The 27,486-nt window shown below is 35.8% G+C and overlaps 1 protein-coding gene and 1 pseudogene across 5 annotated transcripts in view; one reads left to right on the forward strand and one right to left on the reverse strand.

Annotated features, from left to right (window-relative positions):
* Positions 1-27,486, forward strand: part of EHBP1 (EH domain binding protein 1) — a 359,202-nt gene that overhangs the window by 175,543 nt on the left and 156,173 nt on the right. For all 5 annotated transcript variants that reach the window (XM_028515836.2, XM_036028025.1, XM_028515835.1 and 2 more), the window contains one exon: positions 1,711-1,900. In XM_028515836.2, coding sequence (XP_028371637.1) covers positions 1,711-1,900 — 190 coding nt within the window. The remainder of the gene's footprint in view (positions 1-1,710; positions 1,901-27,486) is intronic.
* Positions 7,784-11,185, reverse strand: LOC118501102 (annotated as a pseudogene).

Below are 27,486 nucleotides of genomic sequence, written 5' to 3' on the forward strand. Positions count from 1 at the left end.
GTAACTTAGGTGGAATTCTCCTGGTATAATCACTATATTTGGGTAACCTGGTGCTTAGATTTGTCAACTCAAATTCCTTTGTTACCATGTACACAGGATATTAGACTCTAGGGAACTGACTAGTGTTGAAAAAATTCAACAAACTAAAATGTAAGAATCAGAATAATAGTTTATTATTATGTAATAAGAAAGAAACTTATCACATATACCAGATGCTTGTTGTTTATGAATAACTGATGAGGGAAAAAAAGTCCATCTACTCATAAAGGGAGTTATTAACAAGGAACATTTTCTGCCTGGGCCTAGACTCTAGGTGGCGGGGAGGGGAGTCTTCCTTGAGAAGTTATAAGTGTAGGGCCACCCTCATGTGGATATGACGTATTGACAGGATTGCCTGAGAACGTCTAAGCCAAGAAAGTAATGTATAAAGTGCCTCCTGAATTACTTGGCAAATCCAAGAACTTCAATACATAAAACACTCTGAAGAGAGGCACTCCCAGCTCAGATTACAAAGCATTTCCTTAGATTAAGCTCTGAACTCATAACCTAGAATTACAAAGCACACAAGGAAACAGTTTTCTAAGAGAAAGAGGAGACAAAAGAAATAGCAGGATTATATATGTAAGAACTTCAAATAATAAATTTATCAGAGACATAAAATAAGTGGTTAAATGATTAATGACTCAAATCTGTATACCTGAGGTATTATACACACAGCCATATGAAGAAATACGCTTGTTGAAATTAAAAATCTATTATATTAGACACAGATGAGGAGAGAAGAAGTTAACTGGATTATAGATGTGAGGGAATTATCTAGGATGTAGTACAGAAGGAACAACAAAAACAGAAATATGCAAGAGAGAGTTCAACATATATTTAGTAAGATTTTTGAAAGAAGAGACTAGAGAAAATTAAGAAGAGGCTGTGAAATAATGGCTGACAAGTTTTCATAAATGGAACATATGAGTCTTCAGATTCAGGAAATATAAAGTATCTGAAAAAAAATTTAAAAACATTCAAACCTAGACATAGAATAGTAAATTTGCTTAAAACCAGAAATAAAGAGATCTTACCAGAAACCCTAGGTAAAAGATGACTTAGAAAAGAACATTAATAGACTGGCAGGGGGCTAATGTCTTCAAAATGTTGAGATGATTTAAATAACCATTAGAATTCTCTAGTTAAGTTATCATTAAGTTTATCATTCCAGACTGAAATAAAGATATTTTTTTAACTCTTGGGAGAATTTACTAATAGAACCTCACTGAATGAACTTCTTAAAGATGTTCCCTAAAGAGATGGGAATTTAATACCAAGGAAGGGATGAAATGCAAGGAAAAAAGATGTTTGGTGTGGGAGTATAAAAAAAACAAATCAGTATTTCCATATTTAATTTCTTTTTCCTTGGGTGTGGAGAATATATAGGATTTACTATTATTAAAAACATTTTCCTAAGGGTCTGTATATAATGAGCTGAGTTGACCTTTTGTTTAAAAAGGTTAAAGAATACTTTTTTAAAAGGGAAACATTTTATTGTTGATGATCAACAAAATACAAGATTAACAGTGATTGTGTCCAGATTGTAGGTTATCAGTGATTTGGTTTTCCCCTTATTTTCAGTATTTTCTAGTTTTATAAATGAACATATTTTTTAGTTAGATATAAACTATTTTTAAAGAGATATTTAACAATATTTTTTTCATTTAGATCAAATCCTTTTTATGAACCTAAACCAACTCCCCCTGGAAATAATTTGATAAGTCCAAACCAAGAACTGGACGCTGAAAAGAGAGTGAAAAGAAAAGCCCCTGCCCCACCAGTGGTCTCAGCAAAGACCGGAGGAATAACTGAAAACACAGCTGCTTCTGCAGGAAGAGATCTCTCCGCTTCTCCTAAGGTAAGAGTTTTCTCTCAGTAAAACATATTAACATTTGCTCTTTCCCCCAATGCAGTTTAATTCAAATTAAGAAAAGTCATTATTAACTATTTTTGATGATTTAAAAGTAAAATCCAAGTAGGTTCATTACACTGCAACATCATATATATGTTTGGCAAACTGTAGTTTTACAGTATAATCTGGATTGGATAGTTTGGGTTAAGATTTGTTTTTAAATGCTCTTTTGAAATCAGAGGAAGTGAGGCATTATAATTATATGGTTGCTGATTTAAACAAAGGATACACTAGCTAGGTAGAAAGGACAATTTACAACGATAAGAGGAAGGAGCAGAAGTCATCCTTTGAGAAATGTCCTGGAAAGATTAAGGCTCAGTGCAGAGAAATGCTTTGTTGAAGAATTTCAATATTGTTACTTTGATTTATGTCAACTTAAAATTTTAGCCTTATTGTCACTATTTTCTTTTCTACAAATTTTAATTCATCATAACTGTGAAAAGGTAAAACAGCATTGAAACAAAGGCTGAAGCTTTTAAATAGTTTTGTTGCAAATATTATGATACCTTCCATGTGTAAGGTAGAAATGTTGGATTTAGCAAGGTTGTTTTTTTTAGGTAGATAACTCATGGGTATTTTGTTGTTCTTATTGTTGTTGTTACCATATTACATTATGTAATTCTCACAGGTAGTTAAGGGGAAAATAAGATGAACTTGAACTCAGAGGGATAAAATGTCACAGGTCCCCCAGCTAGTAGAGAGACTGGATTGGAGACAGGATTAATTGTATGATATATGGACCCTCCTCTGTCTCAGGTGCCTGGGCTGCTGTTTTTCCCCAGGGTATTGAGGTTCAGTAGTTCTCTCTTAGATTTTTCACTTCTTTCTGTGGCTTTCATTAAATGCAAGAGTTCTGAAATAGTTTGTTTGCTGTATTCTCGTTGTTTTAGAAGGAGAGGGAGTTCACTGAGGTCTTTACTTTGCTATTCCTGAAGTCAGTCTTTAGGTGTTTGTTTTTATATCAGGTAATTTTTTTTTGGCCCTGTGGCTTTAGGGGGAGAAACTAGGACTAAATTCTATCTTGCAATTGGCTAGGAAAAGTGGGAGTGTGAGGAAGTCTACATGAAAGCAGCAAATGCTAGAAAATGTAAAACAAAGAAGATGGTTAATTTCAGTGTCCATGGCAGGGGCGGGGTGGGGAGGGGGAGATAATAACAGGGGCACTATTCAGAATCAAGAAGCTGCTTAGGTCCTTTAACCATTTTAATCATCAAGCATACCTATGTCCCTGAATCTCACTACTCCATTGCCTGCTCCCTGCCCAGTCCTTTTCTGTAATGCATCAGGAGTTTGAAGCTAATCAAGAAATCCTAGTATCTTTGTAGGGAAGTGGAAAGGAACTTAATGGTGCCCACTGTGTGCCACACAATATTCTATTACCTCATTTGATCCATAGAGCAATCTAAAAAATACATACCATTATCTTCTTTTTATATATGAGAAACAGAATCTTAATTAAATAACTTAGTGTAATAAAACTAGTAGTGACTGTGCCAGGATTAAATTTCAAGTCTTTTGAGTTTAAAACCCATATTTTTCCCACTGTGCCAGTCTACCTCTGGAGAAGTATTTGCAATTCCAAGTTAGAACTCTTAATACAGTTTTTTCATGGAAATGTTGTTATTTTGATAATTAAGTTCTGTTGTAGTGAAGTATAGTGAAGTAGTGAAGTTTTTACGTTATTTTGAGGATACTGTTCCACTGCAGATAGACACATTGTGGAATAAGTGATGTTTATAGGAAAGGCTGAGCATTTACCATCATGCTGCTCTTGAAAGATGCTTCATTGTGCTGAGACACAGATAATGGAAGCACGATCATTGATATTCCAGTAACCTGCTTATCTGGTAGTTAGTTTAGATAACAACTATGTGAAAGGTAAGTATGAAAACTTAAATTTTAAAAAAAATTAATGATATATTATTAAATGAAAAACAAAGTACATAACAGAGTGTAGTATAACTTCTGTATGTGTGAAGTTTTATTTAAAAAACTTTACTCACACATATATACATACACAAAGACATACACACATATATTATGGAAAGAATTACAACTTAATAGTTGTTGCCTTTGAGGAGAAGGGTCTTGGTAGGATGGAGAGTATGCACAAGACTGAGGAAAGCATTGCTTTTCCTTTTTTAACCTTGCTATATTGTTTGAATTTTCACAATTTAGACGGTTTACTTCTTTTGTTTTGTTTGTTTTTTTTTTATACTAAAAGAGGTTTGGAGTAATGAGATCATGCATTCATGATCTCATGTTATTGTTGTTGCCTTCTCTGTAAGATACAAGATGACATTTCCTTAAAAAATTCTTATCTTTCAAGAGAGGAAGTCACTTTTGAGCTTGATCAGGGATATTAAACTATTTGGTGTTGGCCTGGGGTTTCATGAGATGCCTTGGTGTTCAGCACTGGATATGAGCTATGGAGGCTTAGCAGCAGGCCACTAGACCCCTGTTCCACTTTTACAGCACAGATCCACATTCATTTGTTTTACATGTTGTAATTCATGTAAGATTTCATTGGGAAGAAAATGGACCATCGCCAAATTGAAAAATAAAAAAGAAAGAAATTGGAAACTACTAACTACACAGTTATGTATGAGATAAGGAAGAAGATTAGAATCAGTGGCATACTGATAGTAATAAAAATGATAAATGGCAGGTAAGAAAGCACAGTAGTATGGGGCTTATTCATCATTGGAATGTATATATTCCTATGTGTGTGTGTATACATATATTCCCACTGTAGACTGGAATATATTCCTGAAGACTTTGTGGTATTAAAGCATGGTGAAATAGTTGACCATTTTGGCAACCTTAAGTCAACATGAAAGAGACTTGCTATGTTTTGTATGTAGTATTCTATTTAGAAAAATAGGAAAGTATACTTTATATCAAAATGTTTTTATTAAAATTATTAAACAGTTTTAATGTCTAAAAAAGTATGCTTCCTGGCCAATTATTTTCCTTATTTGTAAATTGAAAAGGATGCAATAGTTCAAATAAAGCTTTTTAGCCCTGGCCAAGTGGCTCAGTTGTTAGAACATCATCCTGTATACCAAAAGTTGCAGGTTTGATTCCTGGTCAGACACATACCTAGGTTGCAGGTTCGATCCCTGGTTGGGGCCCATACAAGAGGCAACCAATCAATCTTTCTCTTTCACGTCAATGTTTTTGTCTCACTCTAAAATCAATAAACATATCCTCCTGTGAGGATTAAAAATAAATAATTAAAAAAGAAAACCATTGAAAAAAATCAGGGTCAAATTTTAGTCAAATAATAAAAGGGTATCACACCACAGTTGTTTTGTGTGACAAAATGCCAAATTGCACTGAATGGCAACTGTTTACAGAGGCTGAAGAGCATTCACTGTCATAAAATGATAAATGTTCAGCTAGATGATTAATTTCCTCACCTGTCACCTAAAACTACTTACTTTTAAGAAAATTTATGAAAAAGGACTAGGAGTAGAATTTAAACAAAGTGATAGTAAGCTTGTCCTTATATTGCAAATAAAATTCAAACTACCTCCAAAGACAGCTAAGGACCCCTCAGTGTCATAAATATACATAAACAGAATACTTTAGACCATTGATTTATGCATTTGTAAAATGATAAAACTACAATACTTTTAAAGGCAACTTAGGAAAAACTAATGTTTAGAGAGGTAACCTGGCATTAAACACATAACCACCCAATAACATAAAGTAAATTAGTCTCAGTGGTGGCTGACCAGCTTTTACAGACTGTTAATATAAGTTAAGTCATGTATAACTCTGAACATCTAGATATAATTTATGCAATTTACTATAAAATGCAATCCAAATTTTAAGAAAGAGCTTAGGAATGTAAATTACATTGTTACCAGACACATCTGCAAAAGTGTATTATTAAACACTTTATTAAAAAATCACAATATAAACAGCCAACTATTCACGACAATAAAGAGTTAAATTAAGGTTATACTTTTGTGATAGCATAGAGAGAAGTCACACTGAACATTCAATGATGAAATGAGCCTGGTCAAGTGAAAGGGATTCCTTAAAGATCCTATTTGGTGGAGCTCCAGTGGTTGATAGTGATAACTTTTATCTACTTGTTCCATCTCTAAAAATGAAAACCCTGTCCATTTCCCTAAAGCCCCAGCTTAATAACTGAAGCCTTCATTCATATTGTTACCTCTTTCTGGGAAGTTCTGGTAAAGACCTAAGGTTTATACTTGGATGTTTTTGAACTTAGATACAGACTGCAGCAATTGTGGGAAGCCCAAGGTAAACCAAAGTTAAAATTACATGCAGCAACCCCTTTGATTGGTCAAAGCAGAAAATTCAAACTGTAGGACAAACACCTTTTCCAGCTCTTTCACATAAATGCCTCCTTCTAGAAAGTTCTTTACATTCCTGTCCATGCAAAACTGTGTAGCATAATGGTGCCCGTGGGCCTTTCATGCTGAAAAACAGTAAGTACACAAAGTATTAATTTCCTCATATGAAAATGTCTCAAACCTTCTAAGGAAAATCATAAAGAATGAGTATCAAAATTTAATTGAATTCAATGATAAATATACAGTTATTTTGTAAAATAAAATGCCAAGCTACATTCAATGACAGCTGGAGCAGGGGAAAGGTAGGCTTAAATTACTTTTAAAATTTTACTTACTGAAATACCCTATTTAGCAGAATACCCTGTTCCTCAGTAATGCTGAATAAATGGGGCACTCCTACATGTATCACCTGTTTTATTGATTAGTACTGTATGGCTGTAACTAGTAGAAATAAGCCATTTGGTTAATTAGCTAATCTTACTTTTTTTAAGATTCTATTTATTTTGAGAGAGGGGAAGAGAGGGAGAGAAACATCCATGTGTGAAAGATACATCTACTGGTTGCCTCTGGCACACCCCCATCTGGGAACCTGGTCTGCAACCCAGGCATATGCCCTGAGTGGGAATCAAACCAGCAACCCTTTGATTCGCAGACTGGCACTCAACCACTGAGCCACACCAGCCAGGGCTAACTACATTTTCTTAGTATGTATGTAGAGCCTCCCAGAATTACTTTCTTTTTTTATTTTTTATTAAATGCATTGGGGTGAGACACTGTTTAATAAAATTATGTAGATTTTGAGTTTACAATTGTATAATAATCATTTATATATTGCATCGAGTATTTACCACCCAAAGTCAAATCTCGTTCTATCACCATATATTTGACCCCATTTATTTCCTTCCCCCACCCCTTTTCCCCTCTGGTAACCACTATATCATTGTATGTGTCTGTAAGTTTTTATTTGTTTTGTTTATTTGTTGCTTTCAGTTTTATTTCCCACATATGAGTGAAATCATATGGTTCTTGACTTTTTTGTTTAGCAGGATATTCTTAAGATGTATCCATGTTGTTGCAAATGGCAGTATTTCATTTTTTCTTATGGCTGAGTAGTTTTCTACTGCATATAAGTACCATATCTCCTTTATCCAATCATCTGTTGAAGGAAACTTCCATTGTTTCTATGTCTTGGCCACTGTGAATAATGCTGCAATGAACATAGAGGTACATATATTTTTATAGGTAAATTTTTTCATATTTTGGGGGTAAATACCCAGAAGAGGGGTTGCTGGGTTTAAGATCTTACTAATCAGCCCTGGCTGGTGTGGCTCAGTGGATTGAGTGCTAGCCTGTGAACAAAAGGGTCCCCGGTTCTATTTCCAGTCTAAGGCACATACCTGGGTTGCAGGCCAGGTACCCAGTAGGGGGGCACATGAGAGGCAACCACACATTGATGTTTCTCTCCCTCTCTTTCTCCCTCCCTTCCCCTTTCTAAAAACAAATAAATAAAATCTTTAAAAAAAAAGGTTTTACTAATCACATGAGTCTCTGGTTGATAGAAATTCAGCTAGAATTAGGATTATCTGTTGGCTGTAGGAAGCCCCAAATGACAGTTTAAGTAAAAGAAAAAATTATTTCTTCTATCTTTGAAAATGTGCTAATACAGCAGCATCACATGTTCATCAGGGACCTGGTCTCCTATTTTGCTGATCCACTATCCTCAGCATAGGCTTCTACTTTGTGGCTCAAGGTGCCTGTCTGAACCACAGCCAATATGCCCATTCCAGTCAAAAAGAAGAAAAAGCTAAAACAGTTACATCTACTTCTAATGCAAGACAATAGAAAGTGATCTTTATTCTGGGCAATTATATTATCTACCTAAAAGTTAAGAGTTCTATTACTCAAACTCATAATTGCCAGAGAGGAGGGGGTGATTAGGGAACTGGGTGAAATAGGTGAAGGGATTAGGAAGTATGTGTTGTCAGTTATAAAAATAGTTCAATTCCTAGTCAGGGGGATGTGAAGTACAATGTAGGAAACATAGCCAGTGATATTGTGATAACTGTGTTTTGTGTCAGATGGATACAAGAGTTATTAGGGTGATCACTTCACAAGTTAATGTCTAGTCATTGTGTGTAAACCTGAAACTATAATAATATTGTATGTCAACTCTAATTGAAAAAAATTTTAATGAGAATTTTTATTACTTTTATATACAGAAAACTCAACAGTATCCACTTAGTCTAGTTTGCTGGCCAGTTGGTTAACCTATGCCTCTTCCACCTAGGACATTGCTTCCCCATGGCACTGGATTTCATCATATCTGTCATTATAATTGTCCTGGATAGCTTCCACCAACTCATCCAGAACTTCTATGTCTTCCAAGTTAACCTGTGTGAAGGCGACAGTGGTGCAGGTGTTCCTGTGGAGTAGATGACATAGCTTGGTGTTCCCCTTGATAATGCAGTAGGGACCCCCCATCTTATGGCACAGGGCAGGCAGGAGGACAACCAGCTCAATGGGATCCACATCATGTGCAGTCACTACAGTTGAGCCTTCTTGCTTTCCATCAAAATGATTACACTGTTAATTCCTAATTGAAGGATAGATGGCCGCTTGGTTAGGACATCCCCTTTGCCACAGTTTTTTTCTCAGTCCAGGCCAGCAATATCTGCTTCTTCTCTTGCTTTGTCTCTGGTCTCTACTTGTGGGACTTAAGCAGTCGAATAGCTATTTGGCAGTCTAAGACCTGGGTGAATTACTTGATTGCAGGAGGCACTTTCAGATGCTTAGCAGGGCCATTTGACAGAGTGGGTGAGGTCCTTTTTTGGGTTAGATGTCCTGTCCAATGCCAAAATTCATTTCCCCAAATGGGATTTACTACCTTCTTGGCCTCCTGCTTTCTTACTTATAGCAGAGACTGGCCATACCATTTTCCATTTAGCCTTCTGTCCTTTCAGCATCTTAAGCAGCAGGAGGAAAGAGAGAAAAAAAATTTAATCAAGTAAAATAAATGAAAAAAGAGCAAGTAGTCACAAAAAATAATGATCTGATCAAAATATTAATCATGGGTGAATCAAGATGAAGAATATGTGGGGTTTTATAGTACTATATTTGCAACTTTTCTGAAGGTGTGAATTTTCCCAAAACATGGTAAAAACTAATCATTTGAGAATAGGAAAAGGCTCTTGGATATGAAAAAATACAATTTTCAAGTTTCAAAATTTTAAACACTTGATAGAATATTGCAGAACATCAAATTAATGAATTAGAGGACAAACTTGAAAAATTCTCTTTAGATTCTACAAGGTCAAAAGTGAAGAAAAAGTAATGGGAGGAAAAATAAAAATGAAGGATAGAGTCAGGAAATTTGCTATTTTATAATGGGGGTTGTAGAGATGGGAATAGATGAGGAAAATAATTTATCAGAGAAAGAGAAGAGAAGTATATGAGCTGAAGAAAGACCCGAGTCTTTAGATTCAAAGGGCACATAAGTACCAGGCAGGATGAATGGAATGCAATACAAACCTAAACATATCCTGATAGTACTTTTGGTTTTCAAAGGCAGATGACCTATAATGGAAAGACTTTACCATTAGATGCTTTTGGAACATTAAATGCTGGAGACAGTAGAGCATGTTTAGATTAATTAAAAAAAAATATCTGCAAAAGGATTGAAAAATTCCAAATATATAATAAATTTATGATCTGTAATAGTAATACCCAAATCGTTGACTTTGAAGGTTGCCAGAGCACCAGCTCACATTGTATAAGTTGATAAAGGAGTCAGTATTTTATCTTGACTTTCCTTCCTTATTGAACTGTATTCCAAGATAATTAAATAGCTGATGAGGGAAAAGTTCTTCCCACAACATAATTCTAGAAATGCAGAAGGAATGATATTATTAAAAAACTCACCATTTTATAATCTCTAATGGATCTAGTGTCAAACAGGATGGCATCTAAAGCCATTAGAGGAACAGTCTTATAATAGATGAGTGGATCCAATTGACAGTCTTCAAGTGTAGTGACTAACCTTAATATCATTAAGATTAAGACAACCAGTCATTTTGTGCCTCCTGATATATTGTGATAGAAAGTATGTAGAACTATTTATAAAGTATTCCTGCAAAAGAATTAAACCTAAATCTAGTCAAGCCACTGGTTGTAATAATTACCAGTTTACAAGAAACTTGGGGGTAGAGGAATATGTGAAATGACACCACAAAGATGCAATAGACCAAAACAGAATGTGGAAAATCCTCCAGGACTAGTAATTCAATTCATTTAACAAATGATGAATAGCTTGGCAAAAGTGGAGAATGGGAGGAGAAATTATAGAATTTGAGCGTATACTGGATTATTTACTGTTAAAATATGGGATTCTGGGATTTCCTTTAAAATGCTCTACAAGAAAAATGTGTGTTGGGGGGATGATATTTGGAGGGAACGATGAAACAGAATTGGAAAAAATGTTGCTAACTCTTGAAGCTACTGGTTATTTGGGGGTTCATTATACTATTTGTTTTACTGTTGAAATTTTTCATTATAAAAAAGGTTTTTAAAAGACCTGAAGGATTGAATGAGACGTAATATAATTCTAAGAAAACTCTGAGAAGGAAAACAGTGAACTGAGATTGTATTTGAAGAGATAATATTTGAGAACTTTTTGAATTGGTAAAAGATATAGTCTGCTGATTCAAGAAACCTAACAAATCCCAATCAGGATAAAATAACTCCAAATCCAGAAGAGACATCATAGTGAAACTTCAGAAGTTCATCGATCAACTCACTGATATGCAGATAGAGAGCTAGAGATAGATAGAGATAGCGGTAGAGAGGGAGAGAAGAGGGGAAGAGAGAAAAGGAGAAGATTTTTAATAAGCCCAAGGGTAGGGAAAAGCCAAAATACCTTCAAAGGAATACTGATGATTTCTCAATAGCATCAATAGATGCCAGAGGCAGTTTGATTTTATCATCTACATGATGAAAGAAAATAAATGCTAGTTTAGAATTGCATGTCCAGTGGAAATATCTTTCACCAATTAGGACAAAAAGTAAACATGTTTCTAGACAACTAAGTTTATTACCAAAAAGTAGAATGCTAAAACACATAACATAGGCAGAAGGAAAATACTCATTAGAAGGTCAGGAATTCAAGAAATATCATACAATGGCAAATATGTGGATAAATTTGAACACAAATTGACAATATAAAATAATATCTCATGATAAGCTATGATAAAAATTAAAGAATATGACAATAATATGTAAGTTGGAAGAGGATAAGTACACTAATATATTCTAAGGTCTTTATATTATTTTTATAAAGTATATTTTATTGATTATGCTATTACAGTTGTCCCATTTTTCCTCCTTTATTCCCCTCCATCCTGTACTCCACTCCTACCAGCATTCCCCCACCTTAGTTCATGTCCATGGGTCATACTATAAATTTGGCTTCTCCATTTCCCATACTATTACTAACCTCCCCGTCTATTTTTTTTAAAGGGTAAATCATGTTTATTGGTTTATTTTATTTTATTTATTTATTTTTAGAGAGAGAGGAAGGGAGGGAGAAAGAGAGGGAGAGAAACATCAATGTGTGGTTGCCTCTCATGTGGTCCCCACTGGAGACCTGGCCTGCAACCCAGGCTTGTGCCCTGACTGGGAATTGAACTGGCGGCCTTTTTGTTCACAGGCCGGCACTCAATCCACTGAGCTACACCAGCCAGGGCCCCCTGTCTATTTTATACCTAATAATTATGCTGCTTATTCCCTGTACCTTTTCCCCTCTCTTCCCTTCCCACTCCCCCACTGATAACCCTCCATGTGATCTCTATTCCTGTGATTCTGTTTCTGTTCTAGTTGTCCACTTTGTTTTTGTTTTTAGGTTCAGTTGTTGGTAGTTGTGGGTTTATTGCAATTTTACTGTTCATATTTTTGATCATCTTCTTTTGCTTAGATAAGTCCCTTTAACAGTTAGTATAATAAGGGCTTGGTGATAATGAACTCCTTTAACTTGCTTGACCTTATCTGGGAAGCACTTTATCTGCCCTTCCATTGTAAATGATAGCTTTGCTGGATAGGGTAATCTTGGATGTAGGTCCTTGCCTTTCATTACTTGGAATACTTCTTTCCAGCCCCTTCTTGCCTGCAAAATTTCTTTTGAGAAATCAGCTGATAGTCTGATGGGAACTTCTTTGTAGGTAACTGTCTCCTTTTCTCTGGCTGCCCATCTCCACTCCTACCAGTCTGAGTGAATGTTTCTTCTTCAACTCCTTGGTTGTTGGACTTCCAATACAGTTCTATATTCTGGCAGTTCTAGTTAGTTTGTTTTTCAATTTATTATTATCCTTCTTTAGATTGTATGAGAAGGCGAAGCGTATTTACCTACACCTGCGTAAGGAAGCCAGGTCCTTATATTATTGAGAAGAATGTTAAAGATATTGACTGACTGCTCTTTAGACATTGATTAGTTAAGTAACCATGTTGTAATTTTTAGGGCAACTACTGAAATGATACAAACATGATGTATATAATTTCCAAACTAGAAGAGAGAATAGAAGAAAGATTTTTGGAAATAATAATTCAATAGAAGGAGATAAATGCAATAAAAGAGAAAAATAGACACAAAGGTGGCCGGAACAATTAGAAACTAAAAAATAATTCATAGACTTAAAAACTCAGATTATTAGTAATTATATTAAATAAAAAGGGGCTAAATGCTACAGTTAAAAACAGATTATCAGTGTGGATTTTTTAAAAAATCTAACTGTACACATCTAAGAAATAGATATCTGAAAGGTTGAAATTAAAATACTGAAAAAAATTTACCTTGAAAGCAAACAGAAGAAAATCGGTATAGCCATATTAATATCAAATATAATAGGCTTTATGGCTAAATATATTACTAAATGTAAAGCTGATTATGACATCATGCTAGAAGGTTCAGTTCACCAGGAAGATACAACTTTTTAATTACATCCACCTAATAATATATTTTCAAAATATATAAAAGCTAACTTCAAAATTACAAGGAGAAGTCATATTATAGTGAACAATTATAGTTCATCTCTCTATAGAATTGATGGAATAAGCAAACTAAAAATTCAGTAAGATTTAATAGCTAAATTAACAATTTTGACCCCATAAAATACTACACCATGCAACTGCAGAAGTCGTTTTTTTTTTTTTTTCAAAGAGCAACTATATAAAGCTTTAAAGTAAGTATACAATAAACTTCAGGGGGTTGAAATTATGTTTTCTGCTCATAATGCAACTAATCTAGAAATCAATAACAAAACAGTAGCTAGAACAAATATATACTTGAAAATTAGTATATATACTTTCAAGTAATGTATAGGTCAAAGAAGAAAATATAAACAAAATGAGCAAACAATCCAAAGAAAACTTTTGTTTACTACTTGTGCTGGTGAGGAAGATATTTATAATCAGGTTGAATTCCTGTGATCATTTCTATGAAGGTTTTATATTTACTTAAACTTTTTGCTTGGCACTATTTTTTGACATAAGTCCCAACATGAAAGGCTTGAAGAACCAGCTTGACATGTTTAAACTTGGAGAAGAGTCTAAAAAACAATCACAGTACAATTGAATTAATGGAGCAACTAGATATCATAAAAAGAGCTTAATATTCTTTTACTGTTTCCATGGCACTAAAACAAGAAGTTAGGACACATTTTCAGTGGTAATAGGCATTCTTTAACTGGTTTATGTGCAGAAGGGCAAACTATTGTGGGACATGTAAACTCTTTAATACCTGGATTAAGAGTTGTAATCTAAGGATTAATATATACACTGTATATTGGCATCATTAGTGTTGTTATTATTAAGGGTGTGTGAGAATTTCTTTGTAAACCTGAATGTAGTTAGATCATTTCATTAGGTCTTAGGTTTATAACTCAGGGTTTTTTTTTTTTTTCAATAAAAAAAAACCCCTTTTAATAGCATTCAGCATAGTGCCACAGAAAGAAAGCTTTTAAAGCTAGATAAAACCCCTCTAATAGTGATCTTATTTAGAAGCAAAGCTAATAATTGAAAATACATTGCGAATCAACAATTCTTTGGGAATGTGCACTTTGTAATATTATATTAAATAAAATATATTTATATTCTAGAACTAAATTCCACAGTTTGGGACCATCCTTATACCCAGAATGGCTAAAAGCTCAAGAGATAATTGCTTATGTATATATATTATAATTTCTGATTCTATGATATAATAATTTGATGTATGATTTGGATAAAAATCTTAAAGCTGTTTCTTTTACCACCACCAGATTCTATTGCAGTGGAACTGTTTAGTGTTTATCTCTTAATTGCGTTTGGAAAACTTAGGTTTTAGTATAGCTAGTTTTTTTTTGTGTTTTTTGTTTGTTTTTAGTAGGACCATCCACAGTTTAACTTCTTAGAGTAAAACCTAAGTATGCAAACAGAAAAGGCTTATCTAATTGTAACATAGTTTATTTTATTTTTAATAGAAAAACAGTTTGTTCTTACATGTACTCACCATAATTTGAAGTATTAAGTAGAGGAACTCATTTGGCCTGACTTTATGAGTTGAATATATAAGTAACATGCCTGTAGATTTTCACATATTTTTTAAAAGTTGGTTTAATTATATATATTTCCCTTATATACATTTCTTTGAAACAGTAATTTTTTAATTTACTTACAATTCTGTGAGCAGGTGCTATTCTCATTTTAGCCCATACTATTCTCACAAATTTAGAATCGACTAAAAAGATTTTTAATATTTTACTTGTTTGTTTGCAAGTGTGTTTACTATACAGCACCTCTCCTTTTTTTGGAAAGAAAAAATTACTTCAAAATATTTGCTTAATACAAACTAACATACCATGTAGAACATATCACCAGTTCTATAGTAATGTTTGAAATATGAGGCTTTAGAAGATACATAACCAAAGATATTATGGGTATGTTTCTTAATTTTCCAAATATTAATTCAGACATGTACATTTTATAATTTCTATGAACAGCAATCATAACTTTGATAAACATTATTAAGAAAAGACATCATGGAAACTTCTACAAGATATTTTTTAATAGAAATGGCACCTTTTATAACTCTAAAGTCAAGTTTTACTCCAGACAAAGCAACAAAAGTAGTCTCACCCTAATTCTTAACTTTCTAACACCTCAAAAGGAAGGAAAGATAAATGAACAATATATTGTTTACCATTTTTATTATTTATTTAATATATTTTATTTATTATGCTATTATAGTTGTCCCATTTTTTTTCTCCTCTTTATTCCCCTCCACCCTGCATCCACCCTCCCACCAGCAATCCCCGACCTTAGTTCAGATCCATGGGTCGTACTTATAAGTTCTTTGAGCTTTCTGTTTCCTATAGCAGTTTTGAGCTCTCCCCATCTATTTAATACCTACCAATTATGCTTCTTATTCCCTGTACCTCTTCCCCCATCTTCCCCCTCACAGACCCCACTGATAACCTTCTATGTGATCTCCATTTCTATGATTGTGTTCCTGTTCTAGTTTGCTTAGTTTTTGTTTTTGTTTTTTAGGATCAGTTGTTGATAGTTGTGAGTGTGTTATCATTTTACTGTTAATGCTTTTGATCTTCTTTTTCTTAGATAAGGCTCTTTAACATTTCATATAATAAGGGCTTGGTGGTGATGAACTCCTTTAACTTGACCTTATCTAGGAAGCACTTTATCTGCCCTTCCATTCTAAATGAAAGTTTTTGCTAGATAGAGTAATCTTGGATGTAGGTCCTTGTCTTTCACGACTTGAATGCTTCTTTCCAGCTCCTTGTTGCCTTCCAGGTTTCTTTTCAGAAATCAGTTGACAGTCTTATGGGAAATCCTTTATAGGTAATTATCTCTTTTAATCTTGCTGTTTTTAAGATTCTCTCCTTATCTTTCATCTCGGGTAATGTAATCATAATGTGCCTTGGTTTGTGCTTCCTTGGGTCCAACTTCTTTGGGACTCTCTGTACTTCCTGGACTTCTTGGAAGTCTAGTTCCTTTGCCAGATTGGTGAAGTTCTCCTTCATTATTTGTTCAAATAAGTTTTAATTTTCTGCTCCTCTTCTTCTCCTTCTGGTACCCCTGTGATTCAGATGTTGGAACGTTTAAAGATGTCCTGGAGGTTCCTAAGCCTTGCTTCATTTTTTTGAATTTTTGTTTCTTCATTCTGTCCTAGTTGAATGTTTATTTCTTCCTTCTGCTCCAAACTGTTGATTTGAGTCCTGGTTTCCTTCCCATCACTGTTGTTCCCTGTAAATTTTCCTTTGTTTCACTTTTCATAGCCTTCACTTTTGCTCTATTTTTCAACCACACTCAATCATCTCTGTGAGCATCCTGATTACCAGTGTTTTCAACTCTGTATATGATGAGTTGTCTATCTCTTCACTGCATAGTTGTATTTTTTCTGGAACTTTGATTTGATGTTTCATTTAGGCCAAATTTTTTGTCTCAGCTTGCCTGTTATATAGTAAGGGGCGTTAGGCAGGTCAACCCACATCCGCTGCATTGTGACGCTGTATGTGGGGGAGGGGTCCAAGCAGGAACAATGCCACTTGCTCAGCTCTTGGCCGGTTTTCAGTCACTTCCGCCACTACCCACAAGCAAATTGGACCCTTCTGGTGCTGATTTCTGGGTGGGTGGTTTTGTGTACATTCTAGGACCCTGTGAGTCTCTCCATTAAACTCTCCTGTGAAACTGGGATTTTCTGTTGCTGACTGAAAAACCCACAGGTTTTTTCAGTCAGAGGTTCTGAGGCTTTATTTCCCCATGCCGGAACCCTAGGTTGCGAGATATGTCTCACTCCCCAGTTGTTCCTCCCAGTTTATCCACACACAAATGTGAGACTGCACTCTACCAGCCACCACCTTGCCACAAGTCCTCTCTACTCTTGCTGCCTGTCTCAGCCCCTCCTGCTGGTCTGAATGAATGTTTTTTCTTTAACTCCTTAGTTGTAGGACTTCCATACGGTTGGGTTTTCTGGCAGTTCTGGTGTTTTTGTCTTTAAATTGGTTGTTGTCCTTCTTTTGGTTGTACAAGGAGGTACAATGTATCTACCTACGCCTCCATCTTGGCTAGAAGTCCTTCACTCAGTCATTTTGAATGTAATAGCCACATAGTACACATTCTTACTCAGCAGCATCTACTATCCCACTGACTAGTACAGTGAAGTCATCATTCATTGTTCATGCATGTGCATGCCAGTCCACTCTCCTTGACTGCCAGGTTACATCCATGTCACACAAACAGTTCTTGTGATATTAATAATGGCTGGACTTTTTCCAGACAGATGTCAATATTCCAAATTTGTATATCTGGCTTCAACTGTGTTTTGTTCTCAGCCTACTCAACATTTCTCTTTGTACAAAATTGAATTCTTTATTTCCTTCCAAACTTGCTATTCTTCTAATTTTCCCCATCTCTCAGTAAGTGGCACTGCCATTTACCTAATTGCTATGGTAGAAAACTTAGGGGCTATCTTTTCTCCTTCACTTTCTACACACTATTTATCAAATAGAACTTATTGTGGTCATGGAAATGTTCTGTATCTGCTCTAACATGGTGTCCAATAGCCACATGTGCACTTAAAATGTTGCTAGTGCAAGTAAAGAACTCAGTTCTAAATTTTTATTTTAATTGCCATCTGTAACTAGTGGCTACTGTATTAGACAGTAGAGATGCTTCAGTCCATCAGTAATTCCTAGAAATTTTACTCTTCAAAATGTATTCTAAATCTGATCACTTCTCACCATCTCCTCCATTCCACTATGGTATAATTATCCATCAACTCCCTCCTTTATTACTTCAGTAGCATCTCAACTTATCTCTCTGTTTTTACATATGTAGCCTATCCAAAGTCTATTCTTCATAGTAGAAATCTTTAAAAATGTGTTGTTATTTGATATTTGATTTATGCAAAATAATATAGGAAATATAAGTTATATATAACAAAATGAACACCATCCAATGTTAAGAACTAAAACATACCAGTAATGCCAACTCTACCTCTAATGCTTCTGCCCTATCCCTCTGTCTTTAATTCATCTCTTCCCCAACCACAAAGCTGCTAACCATTTTCTTGTATGTATGAACCTCTGAATGATGTCATTAACCTGTGTACCAAACATTATGTTGTTTAATTTTCCTTGATTTTACCTTTACACAAATGCATTATTTTTTAGATCAGGGGTATTAAACTCATTTTCTCTAGGGGGGCCACATCAGCCTCACAGTTGCCTTCAAAGGGCTGAATGTAATTTTGGGACTGTATAAATGTAACTACTCCTTAACAGCTAAGCGAGAGCTTGGCGCTGCCACCGGGTAGAAACAAGGTGCCGGGTGGATAAAACAAGGTGGAGGACTGGATTTAGCCTCCTGGCCTTGTGTTTGCCACCTGTGCTTTAGATAAGACTTCTCTATTTACTCAATTGTAGGTTTTTAAGATTTGTCCCTGTTGTTACATGTTTTCTAGTCATTTTCACCGCTGTGTAATATTTTATTACATAGAGTTTACCACAACTTATCTATTCTCCTAATGATAGAGATAAGAATTTCCCCCACAAAATATCTACTATTGGAAATAACACTGCTGTGAATATTCTCTGTATATCAAGATAGACATGTATAAAACTTTTCATGGGTTAATGGTTCTCAGTTGTACCTGGAAAACTTTTAAAATACTAAATGCTTGGGTGCTACCCCAAACCAGTAAATTATAATCTTTAGAAATGAGGTTGGACATCACTGTTTTTTTTTTGTTTTAATTATACAGATGACTTCAATGTTTAACCAGGACTGAAAAAAGACTGTGCTAAAAAATATTCCTATGAATAGTGTTACTTGGTTATAAGGATGTACCCATTTTAAAAGTATTCATTCATTTTTTTACAGTGAAAGACATACACACAATATGCTCAAAAATATTTTTCTGCCTTTGGAAAACCTTTGTCTTTCACAGGAGCTTACAGTTTGTCACTCAGGTTTTTCTATTACTTTTTTTATTTTTCAATTACAGTTGACATAGAATAGTATATTAGTTTCAGGTGTGCACCCCCGTGATTACTAAGTGATCATCATGATAATCTTGTACCCATCTGACAACATCATAATTATTGGAATATTATCCATTCATTACCTATGCTGTACTTTATATCCCCATGACTATTCTGTAACAGCCAATTTGTACTTCTTAATCACTTCAGTTTTTCCACCCACTTCCCCAAACCCCTTACCATCTGGAAACCATCAAAATGTTCTCTGTATCTATGAGTCTGTTTCTATTTTACTTGCTTATTTTTTGTAGATTCAATTGTTGATAGATATGTATTTATTGCCATTTTATTGTTCATATTTTATCTTTTTAAAGAAGACCCTTTAACATTTCGTATAATACTGGGTTTGGTGGCGATGAACTCCATTAACTACCTTATCTGGGAAGCACTTTATCTGCCCTTCCATTCTAAATGATAGTTTTGCTGGATAGAGTAATTTTGGTTGTAGGCCCTTGCTTTTCATTACTTTCAATATCTCTTGCCACTCCCTTCTGGTGTGGAAAGTTTCTGTTGAGAAATCAGCTGACAGTCTTACAGGAGCTCCCTTGTAGGTACCTAATTACTCTTTTCTTGCTGCTTTTAACATTCTCTCTTTCTCTTTAACCTTTGGCATTTTAATTATGTTGTGTCTTTGTGTGGGCCTCTTTGGGTTCATCTTGTTTGGGACTCTGTGTTTCCTGGACTTGTATGTCTATTTGCTTCACCAAGGTAGGGAAGTTTTCTGTCATTATGTTTTCAATTTCTTGCTCTCTTCTCCTTCTGGTACCCCCATGAAGCGAATGTTAGTACTCTTGAATTTTTCCCAGAGGCTCCTTATACTGTCTTCATTTTGTGGGATTTTTCTTCTTGCTGTTCTGGTTGGATGTTTTTTGCTTCCTTATATTCCAAATCACTGAATTGGTTCTCAGCTTAATCCACTCTACTATTGATTCCCTGTAAATTATATTTCATCTCAGTTTGTTTATCCTTCATTTCTGACTGGTTCTTTTTATGGTTTCTGTGGCCTATTTCATGATGTTGAAATTCTCACTAAGGCCTTGAGCATCCTTATAACCACTGTTTTAAACTTTGTATCTGGTAGTCTGCTTGCCTCTGTTTCATTTACTTTTCTTTCTGGAGTTTTGTTCTGTTCTTTCATTTTGGACCTGTTTCTTTTTCTCCTCTGCATTTTGACTGCTTTCCTATTTTTTTTTTTAATGTATTAAGTAGAACTGCAATGCTTCCTGTACTTGGTTTTGTGGCCTTGTGTAGCAAGTGTACTATAGGGCCCAGTGGCACAACCTCCCCAGTCACCAGAACTGGGCACTCCAAGTGCACCTCTGTGTGGGCTGTGTGCACTATTCTCTTGTAGTTGAGCCTTGATTGCTGTTGACGTCACTAAGAGGGATTGACTTCAGGCCTATCAGCTGGGAGGACTGGCTTCAACTACAGCAGAGGAACTGCTGTGCAAGGTGCTTACCCTATGGACCAGGACTTGTATGCTCACCAAGCTCACCACTTGAGTGTGTTGCTCATGGAGGTTATAGGGTTGTAATCCAGCATAGTCTGAAGCTGTCCACTGGGAGCACTGGCTCTGGGGCCTCTGAGAGGTACAAGGTCAGCCACAGCCTGTTCCCTGCCTGGGGTCACCCAACACAAACTACAGAGTGATCTGCTGATGGCTACTACTTGTGCTGGCCTTGGAGGTGCCTTGGAGAGGCCATGCTGTGAACCAAGGCTGATGCATCTAGTGCTGGGCCTGTGACCACTCAGGAAGAGATATAGGACATACCAGTGCCAGATGCTGCTTGTGTGCAATTTGTGAATCTTTTAGAGATTTTAGGAAAGTTCATAGCAGGAGCCAAGACAGGCAATTTGTATGAAAAGGCTACTGGAAATGTCTTGAGTGGACCTGCAATTTGGGTAGGGTGTGGTCTGAAAATCACCAGGGTGGGATGAACAATGTGAGCCAAGTTGATGGAGGCTCAGATATGATTTCTGCCTGCCAGCTCTGTCAGTTTGGGTGGGAGGGGTGTAATTCTCAGAAAGGAATAGTGGCCTCTCCCAGCACTTTATCTGTCAGAAAGGTGCCCCTCTAACTCTTGTCCAAACCATTCAGTTCCTTCCCATATGTTCTTGGTGCCGTTTGAGCTGCTTCTCCAGCTCTGGAGCTCAGAGGCAGTGAGTCCGAGTAAGACTGTCCATGGGCTTTTTAAGAACTGCTGGGGACTCCAGAATCCTCTCTGTCACTCAACCACACTCTCTGCTGGGTTTACAGCCATACGTTGCAGAGATTTACTTCTCTTCCTGACATTGGAACCTTGGCTGGTGTGGGGCTGGGACCCTTTGATCCTCAAGGTGGACCTCTGCAGTCTAGATATCCTTCCTTATTTTTTTTTATCCAGTACATATGGATATGAGACCAGTCCCATTCCATGTCTCCTTCCTTCCTACCAGTCTCAATGTGGCTGCATTAAATTCCTAGTTGTAGGATTTCCATTCAGCTAGATTTTAGGCAGTTCTGAATGATGCTTGTTCTGTAGCTTATTTGTCATTTTTATCTGGCTGTGGCAGGATTCAAGTGCCCCATTTACCTATGTAACCATCTTGACTGGAAGTCCAGGTTGTTCTTTATACAAAAATTTTTGTGCCTAGCAACATATTAAATATTTATATTTTATGCAGGATCTGGTTGTTTTGCAGTGTAAAGTTTTCCAGAATATCTTTTGAAACTGGAAGTCTCACTGGAATAATGTTTAAAAATCAATCAGATTATATTACTGCCTCAATCAAAATCCACCTGTGGTCTCCCATCGCAGAATAAAATTATCGTAGGTTGCAAGGCTCTATGTAATCTGGTCCTTGCTCTTTTCTCCAGTGTTATTTCCTTCTACTTGGCTGTCTTTTTCATTCTTTTAGAGCCATGCTGGTCTCTGGTCCTCAAACATTATCCAGTTTATTCTAGCCTCAGGAAGTTGATGTTTGTTTTTTGTACCATCCGGAACATTATTTTTGACATTTTCTCATGACTCATTCCCTCATTTCATTCATATCTTTTCTCAATATCACCTCTTTAAAGAGACTTTCCCTAACTACCCTGAGTAAAACATCCTCCCTTTCCCAGTCACTATCTTCAACCTGTATACTTTATTTGTTTATCTTCCCCCACCATGAGTCTAAGAACTCCATGAGATCAGGGACTTCATTTCTATGTGCTTAGATCCTAGCACGGGTGCTTATTGGCATATAATAGGTGCTCAGTAGGTATTTGTTGCAAGGATGCATGGATAAATAGAAGGGAAGGAAGGGAGGGAGGAACTAGGAAAGAATTTAGCATTAGGAAGGAAGGAAAGTTTTCCTGGCTCTGTTGGGGGAGGTGGGTGCTCCACCCAGAGAGCTCCCCAGATGAGAATGTCTACCAAGACATGATCTGCTTGGGGAGGAAAGGTGACCAGTCTCTCAGGGCAGAAGGGTCTTGAGCACCTCTTTACCTGCATGTTGAGTTCAGCTCGCGCAGAGACACATAGTATGCACGTAAAGCTCATCAATCAGTGTCCAAAAAGCTAGTCATGAAAAACTAACATCATCTACAGATAATAATTGAAGAAACACAGAGATTGTCTCTGGTTGGGGTTGGTGAGATATGCTGACACCAGAAGGTTGCTGAGGCATGTATCATGAAGTAGGGAGTTTCACTCCCTATGCTTTGAGCTCAAACATCTAGTTCATACCAGCAGAGCTATTGAGCAAGCCTCAAAGGGAACAATGTACATTGTTTCTCAGGCCAGATTTGCCCCCCGGGAGCTATCTGTTCTAGTACAAGGCTTCAGCTGCCTCTGGCATTGTTTTCAGGCTGAGTCAGGCAGAGGTAGCAAAGCAGCCAAGAGATTAGGAGACTTCTTACAGATAGAATGAGGACTCAGGCTATGACAAAGCCAAGGGGTGAGGATCTTTCTGCCCCTTCTCTATAGTCCCCTAAGTCCTTCCCTGATGGTCCCTTCACAACTGTGCCTGTCTTAGGTTGTTCCTCCCTCGACGAATCTTACCTGTCATTGACTAACCAGTCATCTTTCAGGGCCAAGCAGGGTGAAGTGAGGGAGGCAGAGGCTGTGCTCCTGCCAGGAGGATAGGTTCTGTCTCCTTAGTGGCTCATGGCTCCAAGGCCTTTTCACTCAGCCCTAGCCCTGGGACTCTTTTGTCCATTAATGAGGCTACAGTTCCTGAAACCAGGCAGGATGGCTCCCAACACTCTGTCTTTAATACAAGAAAAGTAAGTTTGTTTCAAGAAAAATGAATTCAGTTTCAGACAGTTGCAGCTTCATATTCCATTCTTTTTACCCCCCCCTTCTTCAATCTGAATCATGCACCTATATGGATGTCAGAATTAACAGTGAAATTGGTCTTTTGTTTTCAAGGGATTAGCAAAGTTACAGATTTTGTGAAATATAACAATGAAAATCTATGTAAGAAACAAAAATGCACACTGTAAGAGAATGACCCTTAAACCTCTTTCAAGGATGGCTGAGCTCAGGTTTCCCAGGGAAAAACTCATTAATTCTGAACTTCACAGAGAAGATATTTCAGTTATAAACTCAGGAACCAAGGGTCTCCCTACTTAAGCACAGCATAGAGAACAAGGGCATGGGGAACTGAGCCTTGTGTGGGGACAAGGATATCTTCAGACAAGGGATGTTCAGTCCCATGGGAAGAAAATAAAGCTGGCTCTAGTAGTCTGTTAGGAAACATGATGTATTTTAATAGGAAAAATAGGCAACATAAACACTTTGTACTTTTCTTGTATCTCCTGTCTTCCCATTTCTTTACTGGGAGTAAGGAACCTTTCTATCCAGATTCACTTTGTGTTGTCTCTTACTCAGGCAGAATATGAAACACTTGCTAGAAATTTTTGGGTGTGGATTCAGAGACTAGCTTTGAATCAGATGACAGCAGGTAATATTAGCTTTAAAGAAGGAACACCTGCCACTTTTTGTTCCATCACAAATATTTTACATTCATATATGCTGAGACCATCTGGAAGAGTGTGAAGATGATGATGGTTCCCAACTATTAGAATCATGACAATTTTTAAGAAAAATCATGAAAAAGTAATGAAAAAGTTTGAGACTCATTGACAAACAACATTGTCCTTGGTTTATTTGAGTCTATTTTCAAATGAACTGAACACTGCTTCAAAGAAGTATGCTGCTGACCAGTTGACAGAGGTTATCTTTTCATGATAACAGTTCCTTACATTTATAAAATTCTTTGTAGTTTCCAAAACATTTGAGGCAGTATTTATTTCATTATTTACACAAAACCATGCAGTAGGTAGGATGGGTGCTGTATTCTCCCATTTTAAGAATAACTGAAGCAAATATTAGTTCATTCATTACATCATGCAGTTTCTAGTATAAGTATGCCACATTTTAGACAAATGCAAATTTGTAAACAGATTTACTGATTTACTTGCTAAAGAGTCTTTTATTTAGAAAAATAGGTTTTGGAAAGCCTATTATGAAAGTGACAGGGTGTCCTTAACAGCTGTTTGAGTTTATGTATAAATAGCTAAATACTTTTTTTAGTCTTATATTAGGTTTTGCCTTATATGAAAAGTCTTACTTAAGGTCAACAACACAGTGCATTATGGATAAGGCACAAGTAATAACAATAAGCAATACTAATTTCTTATTAAGCAATAGTAAGAAAAAAGTGGCCTTTTCTTCTTTTTGATTGCTTGAAAATGGTTGATTGAGGTGGGTTCTTCTAAAGTTGGCAGTCATTGTTTTTAACTTGAACATAAGCTTGTATGAGTAACTATGCCCATATTTTAGTCATAGTGAATTATGGGCATATTAAAAATAATTATCTTCAACTCATAAATCTTTCTTTAGTCAAATTTATTTTAGAGCTTACTTTAATCTTATTAATGTCTCCTAGCTTTGGTCCGGTATATGTGGATAGCAACAAATTATAGATATGAATTATATTTAGCATAGAGGAAAAGACCAGAGGCATAATCTGTTATAGCTGTGGTTCATAATCAGTGTCTGTTAAGAGTTTTGAAGTATAACCAAACCCATTTTGTTGCTTATTGTAATTGGAAACTTATTTTTTTAAGTTGAATACAATCATTTATTTTCATTTTCATATTCTGAAAATTCAGTGAATGACAGATACCATTCTTTGGAGGAACAACAAATAATAAGGATACCTTTGCCAAATACTAATAGTGATAGTGAGGCTAGAGAAGATGTTCTTAGTTATGAAGGCAGGCACAATTAGTAATAGGAACATTCAACAGTTGGTTCAGGAAAAGAAATGGCAGTGTACTACCAGAAATCAAGATCATCATCATAATTGTTATGACATTTAGCACATATGATAATAATGCATATAACTCTTGGTTGGAGGCTTCAAGATTGGGGGCCTATGTGATGTGTATCAGATATCTCTGAGACTGTGAGCACGTTAGTAACATGTTCCACAAAGCATTTTCTCAGCCGTGTTAAACAGTGTGCTTTGCCATCGCTCCTCCATTTGTTGAATTCAGGATGACCTTTTCATGAATAAAGTCAAATAGGATTAAGTCAGGAATTTTCAACAATGGAAAAGAGCAACAGATGTAGCCAACTTTGAACGTGGGAGGATTTTTGATGCACTGTTGCCTAAAGGGAATGTCTTATAGTGGGAGTGGGGAAGGGCAAAGGAAAAAATAAGTTTATGAAATATCAAAAATGTAGGAGTAAAAATAGTCCAAAATACCTACATAGGTTGTTTTTGTAGTAGTGATAAAATTATCTTGCAATTTTTTAAAATTTATTTTTTATTGAATTTATTGAGGTGATATTGGTTAATTACATAGGTTTCAGGTACACTACACACTTGTACAGTAAACATCACTGTCTTTTAAATAAACTGCTTCTTTAACTTTTTTCCTTTTGTATTACAAAAAAAGTAGTTTAAAATACAGGGTCTGACACAAATAACACCCCTTTTTTCTTACAAAATCTTTTATTACAAAATCGTAAGCATGTAATTCTATCACATAACAATATCACACTCAGTCACACTACATGACATTTTAGGCGAAATGTTCAAATGAAAACTATGAGTTATTACACCCATATTATTACACTACCAACTGCACTCAAGCCAGCCTTAATTCTGTGGATCTTGTATATATAACATATACTTTAAAAATATAGATGGAAAAATGATATGGTTAGGAAAGTTAGAATTACTACTAAATGATATTTGTTAAGGGTACTTCTTTCTCTTATTTATTCCATTTGGGCTATAAACTGTGAATGTTGTACACAGATTATTCTGTTAGTTTTCAAACATAAAGTAACAAAAGCTGAGACTCCAAAATAATTGTATGTATAATGAGACCATAGTTAATTTCTCATTGGTATATGTGAAATATTTTAAAACAGTTACTGCATATAAATCACTTATTTCATCTTATTTTTGCTTTGTTTCATGTAAAAAATAGGGGTTGGTTTACTTTTTCAAAATATATTTAATCCTATAACAGTTGTCCCATTTTTTTCTCCCCTTTGTTCCCCTCCTCCTTGCACCTTCTCCCAACCAGCATTCCCCCACTTTAGTTCATGTCCATGGGTCACACATATAAGTTGTTTGGCTTCTCCATTTCCTATACTATTCTTAACCCTCCCTGTCTATTTTCTACCTACCAATTATGCTTCTTATTCCCTGTACCTCTTCCCCCTCTCTCCCCTTCCCTTCCCCTCCCTTGCTGATAACCCTCCATGTGATCTCCATTTCTGTGATTCCGTTTCTATTCTAGTTGTCCACTTTGTTTTTGTTTGTAGGTTCAGTTGTTGGTAATTGTGAGTTTGTTGTAATTTTACTGTTCATATTTTTTATCATCTTCTTTTTCTTAGATAAGGCTCTTTCATATAATTTTCATATAATAAGGGCTTGGTGATGATGAACTCCTTTAACTTGACCTTATCTGGGAAGCACTTTATCTGCCTTTCCATTGTAAATGATAGCTTTGCTGGATAGAGTAATCTAGGTTGTAGGTCCCTGCTTTTTATGACGTGAAATACTTCTTTCCAGCCCCTTCTTGCCTGCAAAATTTCTTTTGAGAAATCAGCTGACAGTCTTATGGGAA

The sequence above is a fragment of the Phyllostomus discolor genome, chromosome 6 (genome assembly GCF_004126475.2).
Source record: "Phyllostomus discolor isolate MPI-MPIP mPhyDis1 chromosome 6, mPhyDis1.pri.v3, whole genome shotgun sequence".
Taxonomy (NCBI): domain Eukaryota; kingdom Metazoa; phylum Chordata; class Mammalia; order Chiroptera; family Phyllostomidae; genus Phyllostomus; species Phyllostomus discolor.